The 13,168-nt window shown below is 33.3% G+C and overlaps 1 protein-coding gene across 2 annotated transcripts; it reads right to left on the reverse strand.

Moving 5' to 3' along the window:
- Positions 1–978: 978 nt before the first annotated feature.
- LOC128550686 (uncharacterized) lies at positions 979–12,348 on the reverse strand. Of its 2 annotated transcripts, XM_053530229.1 has the most exons (5): positions 11,883–12,339; positions 11,212–11,587; positions 5,662–6,209; positions 2,197–2,639; positions 979–1,167 (listed from the first exon to the last, which is right to left on the reverse strand). In XM_053530229.1, the coding sequence occupies exons 2-5, from the start codon at positions 11,559–11,561 to the stop codon at positions 1,081–1,083; spliced, it is 1,428 nt and encodes a 475-aa protein (XP_053386204.1). In that variant the 5' UTR covers positions 11,562–11,587; positions 11,883–12,339; the 3' UTR covers positions 979–1,080. The 2 variants fall into 2 exon arrangements, with proteins under 2 accessions (XP_053386204.1, XP_053386203.1); XM_053530228.1 differs by lacking the exon at positions 979–1,167 and having other exon boundaries at positions 1,289–2,639; positions 11,883–12,348.
- Between the last annotated feature and the right edge of the window lie 820 nt (positions 12,349–13,168).

Raw genomic sequence — 13,168 nt, forward strand, 5'->3', positions numbered from 1 at the left:
CGTTGTTTGATTAAGAGCACGGTAGTCCAGGCACCACCTGACTGAGTTGTCCCTTTTTCGAATAAGGACAGGGGCAGATGCCCATTCAGAAACTGATGGCTGGATGACACCTGCTTTAAGCATTTTTTGTAGATGTGCTTCTTCCTCTGCAGCAAAATGCAGGGGAGTACGTCTCAGTTTTGTTTTGATTGGTTTTGTGTCGCCCGTATCAATTCTATGTTCTATTTCACTAAAATTTCCAAGATCAAATTCATCTCGAGCGAACACATCTTGATATTCAACTAACAATTTACCGAATAAGATTTTTTGAGATTCATTTAGTTCTAAAGTAGATTTTTGAAACATGTCTGTTAGATGGCCCGGTATATTCATGAATTCTTGCTCCGCCTCTTCTGAATTTTGAGAGACATTAGTTTTCTGAACTTGAGGGCCAACTTCATTTAAGTCGTCAGCCCCAGGCAAGATCTCAGTAACTTCATTTGCCTCTGCAATAGGTTTAGTCTTTTTAAGAGTTATGTACCTATCCGTGATGTTCAAAACGCAAATTTTAAGTTCGTTATTTGCAGCATGAACAGTTCTTGGTACCAAGACTTTTAATCCTGATACAGGTTCAATCATATAGTCAGGCATGGGAGTACTTAGTTTGCATTTGACATGTGCTACAGAGTTGGGTGGTAATACTGTACGTTTACCCACTGTTACCTTGGCTACTCTAACAGGCCTTTGAGAATGTCCTACATTTAAATATACATGTTCATCTTTAATCTCCAAATAAGGCATATTATTGTCCTTAATTTCAGGGATACTTATTTTCATACCATGTTTCTGCATAAAGTCCAATCCCAGTAACATGTCATCCTCAATAGGAGCTACATGAATAATCTCTGAATATGAATTGTTACCAAGATTAATCCTTACTGGACCTATGACGTATCCGTCCATGGTAAATTCCCTACCCGCTGTGAACATTTTAAAGGACCAGATATCTAAACCACTGCTGAGATTAATAGTAGCCTGCTACCATTTATTCATGCCCTGGTATGTAATTTAATATCTGACTGTACATGTAGTTAATGGGGGTTAAGGAATATAAACCCGTCCATAAGGAAAATGAGGATCGTCTGTCGCCTCAGTCTTTGGTGCTACAGAGAAATCCGCTGTTCTTTGCTGAAAAAAAAAGATTATTATTAGTCTTTTAATTTGCGACCTAAACTTAAAGTAGTTTTGCACCTACGGATAGTGTAAGGTTTGAGTAAACCCTAATCAATATTCCTTCATAATTCATTTATTGAAAATTGAACAAATAAATAAGATATGGATCTTGAAGTTTTGCTAGTCTGATTTGAAAAATATGGACATTATGCAAGTTTTCATAATGAAAGTATGATTTTTGCGAAAAATAATTTTTGTACAGTGTAATTTTTTATAAATCCATGACTGTAAATCAACATGTTATGTAACATATTGTCAAATAACATGCACAGACCTTAGTGGGGTTTTTTTTGCGATATTTGCCTATGATATGATGGCATCATTTGGAAGTCTTCTACGTCACAACATGTTATCATTTTTTATATTTGTGTCATGTTTAATATAAAAAATATTGTCGTTTTTAACTACTAATGTGTCGATATTTAAACAGGATATTTCTATCCGTATGCCAGGTCCATGTTTATTTCATCAACTTACAAAATGACTGTTATATACTATTCACTGTAATTTTGAGCACCGAATACATAAACGATTACTTTTTACCACCACAAGACAAATTATAATTGGCAAATAAATGTTTCTCTCAGTATCTTTCTTTCCTTCAGTTGCTTTATTAAAACAATTACTTTCAACATTCAAAACGGTAGAAAATACAGAAGAAGCCAAATTAATAACTTAAACAAGATTCTAAGTAGGTTCGTTTATTTTGTCAGTTACACAAAGAAGTAAATCAAAAGTTGTATATTCCGCGATAATTAACGATCGGTGCGGAGGCCGACAAGGAAATATTTTGACGTAAGTTATAACATTCCAAGACCTTATTGTGGTTTGTTGACTGATTACCACGGTCCTGAGCTTAGATGCTTGGATACTCATTTCCAGCGCATCTGAACTCTGAATCGTGCTAAATGAGACGATAAGCAAAACCTTGAATATTTGATAATTTGTAAACAGATATTTTAGCAAGTACAGGAAAAAGCTAACTGCAGCTGATGAGACTGATGTAGAAGAACAATAAAATTCCCGTGTTTGTGGCTGTTGTTGTTGAAACATTTGTCTTTGCTGCCCTCCAAAATCATTCCATGGCATTGTACCAAACCCTTTCTGCTGCGTCGGTCCACTAAACGATCTAGTTGAGAGCCCTTGCTGAACCCCATAGTTACTGATCGGAGGACCCTGACACCCAGCTGCGTAGAAGTTATCAAAACAACCATATTGTCCCCGTTTTGTCTCAGTAGTAGGAAAGATACTGATTCGACCCATTTCTGAACCAGTCGAGTTAGTTGGTGCGCACGTCATAGGTAAAGGCTGGGCTTCAACACTCTTACCGCATTGGGCTTTGTCACGACCCTTTTGACCCTTTATACCAACGGTAGAAGACATTGAAGTTAATGATGTTTTACCGTCACCCCGAATAGGCTTTGCATCTAAAATTAAGTATGTGGATAAAATTCAGTTTCTTGTAGAAATTACACAAACGCCATGACGCAGTGTATTTTAAGGTAATAGGACGCTACTATTAAAATGCAGTTCAACAATATTTAATGTAACTGGCTGAGTGTTGTTATATTTTCTGGCATTTTGGTATAATGGAGATCATACAATAGTAGTCCGCTTAGGTTGATTGTACGTTTCGTCACCAAAAATGAATAATATATACTATATAAAATCGAGGCTTCTGTTTGCTTGCTTGATTTCTTACTACGCTTCTATTATATTCTACATTGTTATCTAAATAAATATGTAACTGAATGTCTGGTCAATTCTCCTCTTTTGTTTTGTTTTTGTAGTGAAGAACGTTTATTTTAATTTTCGATATATTAAGCAACAAGGACAACCATGCAATAAGAAATTTCAATGCTAAGCAAAGTTTACCAGATATATTTGTCATCCTAGTCTGTCTTACATTTTGTTATCCTTACAGTTAGCATCAGTCTTTAGGTATGATTCCATATACAGTCAAACCTGTGTAAAAGACCACCTACGAACAGAGACCATTTGGCTCTAAAAACACACGTTTAGCTTCCCATTTTATTAATTACAGTGTATTTTAACCAGTAAATAAAGATCTCCGCGCAATTAAGACAACTTTTTTGCACTCCCAAGGGTGGTCTTTATAGACAATGCTTTTAATGTTTTTGTTGCGGGGATAAATTTTCTCAGGAGTTGTTCTTATAACTACTTTGTTTTAACATATTAAACAAATGCAATATGTATGGGGCGTTCCACGAGAAAACCACGAGAAAAAATTCAAAATTGAGATAATAACATATTCATGAAGAACATTCTTTCATCTTTCAAATCCGAAAGAAGTGATTATATTCACTATCTTAAGAGGTACAATGTTTTTAATTTAGTCAACTAGGGTATTTTGAGACGTGACGTTAAGAACGTCATAAAAGCAGCAGGACGTCGTTGTGCATGGCGTGTATTTTTCAAGTCATTAATGGAACAAATTATGCGTAACACTTACTGAACATCATACTTTTGAATATTTAGGAACAGTTTAAAGCGATTTTACTGAAAAATAACTTAACCGTATATTTTTAGTTTCATCAGGAGCCTTTTATCTATACACCTGTACATTTTTATGAGGCAAAGGTGCTTTGGAATTTCCGTTGCCATGACAACAGAAACAACATTTATATGAAAAAATGGTAGGATTTGATTTGTCTTAGATGACAGAATTACAATATATTAGTTTCTAGTTTCTGGAGCAACATCAGAAAAACAGCGATTTTCCAGTATTTTACTCTACTAATTATACAATCGTTATACCATGTCACTAATACAAGTTTTCTCATTGAATGGCCCATATCTCTTTAGTGCAGTTAATCATTAAACAAAGTCGATTCAGACTTAAACGCACAGGCTTGTTTAATCATGTTAGTAACTGATTCTGATTTATCCGAAAGTGAAAAATAATTCCATGACTACCCAAATGAGCCTACCTTGAAAAATAATTGAAACAGTTTTGCAAAATATCTGAGGAATAGTCTTTAAGTTCGTCATAAAAATGTGGATTAAACTATGTAGCACTCATTACTGTTTATTGTATTATCGTTGTTTCCTCTTTTTTTCTTTGTAAATATCAAATACATGGAGCATAAGTGCAGTCTCTTAACTCGAAAAAAGAAACAAAAATCTAATTCGTCACATTAAAATACTACTTTAACACCACTGAATCAAATAATTTTATTGTAAATGGTGATCGAATGAAGCACACGTTTCAGATTCACAGTTATAATTTATTAGATGTTGACCCAAAAGATAGAGGTTGCTAAAAATTATAATGTATTAGATTTTGACCCAAAAGTTAAAGGTGACCAACAATTATAATGTATTAGATTTTGCCCTAAAAGATAAAGGTGGCTTAAATTGTACTGTAAAAGATTTTGAACCAGAAGTTAAAGGTGGCTAACAATTTTAGATTTTAACCCTAAAGATAAAGGTGGCTTATACTTATCTAAATATACGTATTACAGTTTTTTACGGCTCTGCATTCTCAGAACGTGGCTACTTAATAAGTGTGCGTAAAGACTGGAATGAACAGCGTTCGACTAAAACTAACCTTTTCGAAATTAAACGCATTTTTGCGCTCACCGTTGAACAAAATCTACAGTGAAAGTGAATATTCATTTTACCCTAGCTTTTAACGAGTGATTATTGTTTGTATGGTATAATAGCGCAATGAAACCCCTATAAATATTCAACGTTTCAACTAGGAAATAATAAATATAATATCCGTCAGCGTTCCGCAGATTACTACATGTGATGTCTTATAAGCCGTGCAACAAGTGAATTTCCATGAAGTAGTTTCTATTTTTAGGTAAGCGTTCATTTGAAGAAATATACATTGTTAATTTTCAAGTGTCAACAGTTAGTCCAGTCGTTTAAAATATATTTCCACAAAACAAGTTTCATGTCTGTTTCTCCTATCAAGAATAAGTCTTACTTATAAACATTTATATCGTTTTATAATAATCAAAGAGTTAAAAGAATCAGAAGCGGTGGTACAAGTTTATGTGAAATGCGGAATAGTAACTATTCAACCCAAACATACAAACCTATAATTGATGTCAAGTGTCCTCCTATGTACATGTTCTTTCAAGAACTTCACTGTGCGGTGTCAATAATGATTTGAAATATTTGATCTTTAAGCGTAACATTGACTTTAGTGAAAAGAGTCTTGCCAGATATGATGGTCACTTGTGCAAAATTATTTCAAAATCTCATCATTCGCTACAAATATCCTGGAAGGCCACGATAAAACTGCAATGTTTAGTCCTTTAGCTCACCATGAAAAGATGTATGATTTATGCATAATTCCTAGCATAATACAAAAAGTAAAAAATCTTTGTGAAAGCAATATCTACATTCAATAAATTAAGTGTCAAAATGCATTAACTAGAACACTTTATGTATTTAGATTATTTGTATTTGTATTACCAACAATGTCGTCCGTAGTCCATACTGTAAGTTTTCCAAGTGACTGGGCCTGACGTAGACAAGTCTCCATACTTCTGTTCGTCTCAAATTCCAAAGTCCCCATCTTTCTCGAAGATGCTTGTTTTAGGAATGCATTTGCATCTGAAAACAGCCTTTCTCCATATTTAATATTCACAAAAGATTGAGCTTCATTGTTGTTTTCTGAATGTGTGAGCTTGTCAATTCGCTTTTCAGTATCATCTAGAATACCATCAATGTTCTTGCAGCAAACACTTATATCGTCAGCTATCTGCTTATACCTTTCCTGTAATTCTTTAACTGACTTTTTCTCCAAGTCCTCAACTCGTTCAATCAAGCGCTTCTTAAACGTCCGTATTTCACCAAGTACACCGTCGTATTGAATCTTAAACTCTTTCAGTTCATTTTCCATTCTGGACTTTAGATTTCGCAAATCATTTTTTACTTCTTCCAAAGACATCTTAGTTTTCCTTTTGTCCTGCAGATGCCCTTTAGCAATTTTCGGAATATATTCTACACCTTCGCAGAATCTGAAACACACGGCTTTAGCTATAACATTTACCAATTCAGTGACAGTTTTATAATTCTAAGTAGTGATTATGCATCGCTATCCAAGAAAACAATACAATGTCTTAGAACAAATTGTATAAATGTATATGAAAAGGTAGAAAACATATTTATTTGCAAGCAAGAAACATATGCTTTGAACAATTCGGTGTAATAACCAATTAAAATTGTTGCACATATGTTTATACCTAACCCGTAGCTGTGAGAAGTTCGCACTGACGAGCAAGATCCAAATATAATTTTCAATTTCAAAGAAATTTCAAATTTCGTTCAAGCCTTAAACTCGAAATTCAACCTCATTACACTTATTGCATGACGAATTAAGAACGAAGTTTTGAATTGTAAGCTTTTTAGAAAATAAAATTAAAAGTGTCAAGGGCTGAATATAGTACGGGCACTGAAGTTTGAGCCACTTAAAAAACTGAAATTCAAATTTTTCAAAACAAGTCTGCTCGAAGATTGATATCGAATTTTAATTTGATCTGCCTATAACACAACATTCCTGACACTATATATGGTTGAAGGGCTATAGAAGAAATACTTTTTTTAATATTCTCGATATCGACATTATAGATAAAATCCCGTTTTCCGGTATTAACCACTAATAAACGCCCGTTGCCGTTTTCACGGTGAGTGGGGTATCGGCCATTACGCTACAGTGTTTAGATTATCCTTTTTTAAAGTTTTAAACAAAGAAAATGAATAAAAAAAGTATTGCAGTTTATCAGTAAACATTGTTGTAATTAAGATATAGCAAAAATATCCTCAAAGTTAACTTTATTTTTGAAATTTTATCTTTTATTCTACACTGCCGCTTCCGTGGCTCGATACCGAAGGTGTGAAATTATTTGCATTTTTCAGGATAAACAGATTATTTTTGCAAAAAAAAAATGTTGCCGAAGTCGTATAATAGTATTTCCATTGTGAGAAAGTAAGATCTTTCATAAATTCTTATCTTCTGGCAAAAATAATCGCTAATATTGTACACAGTCTTTATATCGGTATATCTCGCCAACCCCCCTGACCCTATGTACGGAAATACCGGAAAACACGGGACTTATAAATAATGTCGATATGGTCAATAAAAGTTAAATTTACTTTTAAGCACTTAAAGGCCTAGATTCACTACTATATAAGTGTCCCCCCCCCCCCCCCCCAAATCCAATATATAACTCCCATCTTATCTGCTGCTTATCAGCGATTATGTAACAGTAACTGATTAGAGGGCAATTAAGACAGCAGGACCCCAACTAGACCATGAAGATGTGTGCAGTGGAGTTGAAAGAAATTAATTTTTCTTCAGTGAATGTGGAATGATATTAATAATTATTATTATTTTGATATTATATAGATTATAATAACTATTACTTTAATATTATAATAATAATAATAATTATTATTATCATATTACATATAGGATGATAAAAGATACAGTAATAATATTGAAAATAATAATGACAATAAAACACAAGTATAGTGAAAACTTCATGAGTTCTTTGTGTTGACAAAAAATTAATATAAAATTATTATGTTCCATCTATACTCAGTTTCCATTTTCAGTTTGTTGCCAAAAGTGATTTTTTTCATGCTTTGCTTTGTAATTTTGAAATGCACAAACTGTTTTCAACTTTAGACAAATGTTATCTACAGTATTCTGCCAGCTTTAGATGAGTGAAAGTCACATTTTTCTGAAATATCACAATTCTCCAGACAGAATTTGAAAAAAATAAAAACTTGCATATTTCTTTAAGAAAGTTTCTCATTATTTTATTATTGTGAAAATAAGTTTCTGGTTATTTTATTATTGTGTTTGATCAACAATATTTTTCTTTACATAGAAATGCCCAAAACAAAACCCTAGTATAAGTTTAAATGTTACTAATTATTCATTAATTTAAAATAAATTACTTTGTTTCCCCTTCTCACTAACTGATACACTTGAAAGGTAGACTGACTCTCCAATAAACAATGACCCTTGTTTATTGGAACCATACTGTGATGGTCATTAGCCCCCAACTGTGCTGGTGAAGACAGAAATCCCTTGGCCCACTGCCAAAATCTAGGCCTTTAATGTGCATTTCTTACTTTGTGAAGATCTGGCTGAATGAATTCTCAAACAGAACATTACGTGCACAAAACATATTATACTACATTTGTATCTCCTTATGTTTATATGGGAAAAAAGAAGGAAGAAACCTAGCACAAGTTTTTTAAATAGAAGTTGATAATTATGCGTCAACTATTATTTAGATATGCACAACACAAAGTCGGACGGATGAATAGATTAAACGGAAGCATATTTAGAGAGAAATATTTAAGCCTTAAACGTAGTTCAAGATCTATCTCCTTTCTCAATATCTTTATCCTATAGTTATAGCTAGTAGCTAAAAGTCTATTACACAGACATTACCCTGAAAACGCTGTTTTTTGTCAAATAATAGAAAAAAATGGAGGGATATATTATTTTGCAGATGTCGGCCGGTCTGTCTGTCGGTCTGCCGGTATGTTGACCAATCGGTTCCGGATGATAACTCAAGAACGCTTAGACCTAGGATCAGGAAATTTGATCGAAAATTTGGCCATAACCAGCAAATCAGTCTTATTTCTTCTAATGAGATTAGTAGGTCGCAGTTCAGGTCACAGTGACCCGGAACAGTTAAAAAAAAATTGGACCATAACTTTGAAACGACTTGATTTAGAATCACAAAATTTAATAGAAATTGTTCATGATGAGTAAGTGACCTTCATTGATTTTGAGGTCAGTAGATGAAAGGTCAAGGAAACATTGACAAAGAACAGGTCTATTGTTTCCAAATGATAACTGAAGAATTTTTGGGGATAAGATCATGAAAGTTGATGGGGAGGCTGGTCATGACCAACAGTCGATTTTGAGATTTGTAGGTCAAAGGTCAAGATCAAAGTGACCCGTAACGGTTAAACAAATTTTGGACGATACCTTGGAAGCGCTTGGACATAGAACAACAAAAGTTAAATAGAGATGTTGATCCTGACCAACAAGCGACCCATATCGATTTTAGAGCCGTAGGTCAAAGGTCAAGGTTATATTGACGAAGAACGGGTCTCCTGATGATAACTCAAGACTGCTTGGGCTTAGGATCATGAAAGTTGATTAGAAGATTGACCATGACCAAACGACGAACTCTGTCAATTTTGAGATCAGTATGTCAAACGTCAAGTTCACAGTGATCCAGAACAGTTAAACGATGTCTGAACGGTAACTTAAGAACGCTTAGGTCTAGATTCACGAAACTGTTACAGGGTGGTTAATCATGACCAGCAAATGGTTCACTTAAATTTGGGGATAAGTAGGCGGTCAAAATCCAAGGTCACAGTGATCCGGAACAGTTGAACCGTTTCTGGATGATAACTTGAAAACGCTCAACCCGGGGCTAGATGGCGTGGACGGTAGCATGTATTTCCACTACCGTCCGTGAACAGGCTTAATCAAACAGAGCCTGAAACATTATTCTTTTTGTCGTGTTGAGCGACCTGTGAAGTTTCTACTTTTCTCTATTTTATGAACAAGAAATTTAACAAATCTTGATAGGTGGTTGATCAGGACCAGCAGATAACCCCTGCTGATTTTGAGATCAGTAAGCCAAAGGCCAAGGTCACATTGACCCAGAATAGTAGAACATATTTTGTCAATTAAGTTACCTTAATTATAGATTTGAGGTCAGTACGTCAAACGACGTCCGGTGTAAAATAGTTCTAAAAAGAAAACCGTTCATCTGATTTTATTTTTATTATTATTTCCTTAAATCAGTATGCAAGGAAAAGTTTCTGTCACTGATAATAGGCGCAGAAAAATTGAGAATACCCGGCTCTTGAGTAACTGATCAGGCGGTTACTCGACAGAAGCCATTTGCAGCTCCAACATCTCCAACCAGTGAAAGAATCTTATAGTCAACATCAGATTTTGTATTTCTGCTTTTAAATTTTCTGTTTGTTTCTGATATTTTGATGACAGGCATGTGAACAACATAATAAAGAATAATTATTTACTTTGTATATAAGAAATAAATTGTGAAATATAGAATAAGTTATAAACAATTACAAATATTAAAGAACTAATAAAATGGCACAGTACTGACAATAAAAAGACTGATGTTAATAAAATTCTACTGAGTCCATATTAGATACATATATAGACGTACACGTTTTTACAGTGTTGTGTATAATCATTATAATTTGTCAAGTTTATAGATATTTTATTATAATGATTATTGTGTTCAATATATCACTGAATCTATTATTCAGTTGTTTTGTAAATGTTCATACCTTATCAAAATTAATGTTATTATCGCTATATGGAGCAACACAAAAATCACTCTATTCACAATATATAAATCACAAATTTTCGACAATAAGCGAGTACCCAAAAAATACTGACCATGTTTTAATAATAATATTGTTCTATACGAAATAATAGAAAGGATACAAGTGAAAACGCGTTAACAAATGTAATATTTAGCTAGATAGTTTTCTACCCACGTAACTTTATTACTCATTACTTCATACATAACTTACATTTCATTTCGAATCAGCGAAGCAAAGAAATATATATTGAAAGTGTAATTATAAGTATTCATACATTTTAAGCAAGTTTGCATATGATAAAAACGATACCAACGTACATGACAAACGCACGATTTTGTGATATAATTGTTTAACTTGGCTGCCCTCTAATAGGTTAAAGATCAGGTTAATAATAACCTAGCTTGATCTTAACCGCCAGAAAAATACTTTTAGCTATATTTTTTTCAAATGACGCCGTATGTCCATCTTTTTATTTTATTTTGGAATTATTCCGCTTGTAATTTATAATCTCGTGGTAAAGACTATTCTTGATATTATTACACCAATGATGTTTATAAATACGAAAATAAATGTCATTGAGTTTTCTTCTGAAAATACACAGGTATATTTAGTGCAGATATTTACCTATGTTCTACGGCTATGCAAACTGTGCAGCAAACAATATCATGCTGTCTACAGAACATCTGTATCACTTGCCCATGGTGCTCCTCACATACATCCATCGGCAGCTCACTTGAAGACAAAGACTTTGGTTGTAAATTACACTGTCCAAAAAGTTTCGACATCTTGTCATATACATTATGATTTTTGGTGAATGTATTATGACCCACAACACACCTTTTACAATAGAAGATCTGGCAGTCATTGCAATGAAATACCGCTTCCGTGTTTTTGCCACCGTCTAGACAAGGCAAACATGTAAAATCGTGAAATACGTCAGAGGCATTGATTTGTGATTTTCCACCTGTCGCCATTTTTCAAAAATTCATGTGATTGTAACCTGTAAATTGTAATAGGAAAATTAAGTACATGTATGTATTTTATTACAACACAAAAAAGTTAAATTTCTACAAACTTGTTACACTTGAAATTTGTAATGGTATTTATCGCAACAGATATAAAGATCTTTTTACGGACTGCTAAGCTGTGGTTATGGTAAACAAAAATGGCAGCAGTGTTCTATAGGAAGTTACAAAGACAGATATAAAGATATAAAATGTTTTAGAATAAGAAACGCAAACAAATAATAATAACCCGACATTCATATTCCATAAAACGTTATACATGTAACTTACCTTAATTTAAACCTGGATGGGTATATTCCTACGCTCACTCCTTCATATATAAACTGATCAATAAACTGTCGTTGCCACGCTATACAATTATTTTTAGATTTACAACACGCATGATACAGTTCGTTTTCGTAAACATCATGTTTGTAAACATTAGAGATTGCGTTTTGTAACCTTAACTCATATTTTAATGTGTCTTGTATAAGAAAAACGGAAGCTCAAGCTAAAGCAAAACATAATCCAAAAGTATAAAGGTCATTTTGTAAGTAGAAACAATTTGGTTTGAAAACGTGTAAACACGTATGACCTAGTAATCGAACTGTAACAGGATCGCTGCATTATTGATTTGTTTCAAGGGAAATAACTGTTGTACTGAATGTGGTTAAGAAATATTCTCTAGTTAATAGTGTCTCATCGTAGCTGATGAATTGAATTTTCAGTCAGTCAAACTGACCTCAATATGTCCAATCTCATAGGTTAAAGACGCTTGCTACAGTTTCGTTTTTTTACTCAATAACAGATTTTGTTGAAATATTCTGTATTACAAGATCATGTTACGATGTATAAAAAAATGAAATAACAATAGTTCACCGTCACTGTTTCAATTTTATTTGCACCTAGAAATGATGATATTTTTAACATTTTTCAAAATTTTCATACTCGTAAAATATATTTCTGATCAGTAAAGTACAATAACCAGCATAAATGTAATATCTAAGCATTTTTATAACGGAAAACTATATCTAGTGGAAACATACTCAGATAAATCAAAAGAAAATGATACAAGAATAACAGTGTTTGAAAAAATGGTAACTACTTTTCATGACCGTGCAACGCACCTGGATTGGATGACGTCATTTCACGCGAGAGGTATATTGCAGAATAACCCGAGAAAGATTTTACTCTACATGTATGTAGGTTATTTGCTGGTCGTGTTAGACTTGTTGATAAGTGACAAAATTTCAGACAAGAGAAATTTGTTTTATTAACCCTAAACAAACGCATTATAGTATATATGTCATTACAAATGACATTTGAAATACATCAAAAGTATTTTTTAGAATATCGCGCGAATATAAGACTGAATACTGTCAAAAGTTTGGCTGAATGTATGCCCTTGTTTGAAATAAAAATTGATTACGTATTTCATACCAACCTGCTTTGTATAAATGCCCGCCACACCCCACCTCGTTGTAATTTGATTTAAGCGAAATCTGATATAGTGACCTATCACTTTTCTTTTTGTTTTAGATTAGGTAGACATAACGAAAGGTATGTGCAGAGATTGA

This window comes from Mercenaria mercenaria, chromosome 18 (genome assembly GCF_021730395.1).
Source record: "Mercenaria mercenaria strain notata chromosome 18, MADL_Memer_1, whole genome shotgun sequence".
NCBI lineage: Eukaryota > Metazoa > Mollusca > Bivalvia > Venerida > Veneridae > Mercenaria > Mercenaria mercenaria.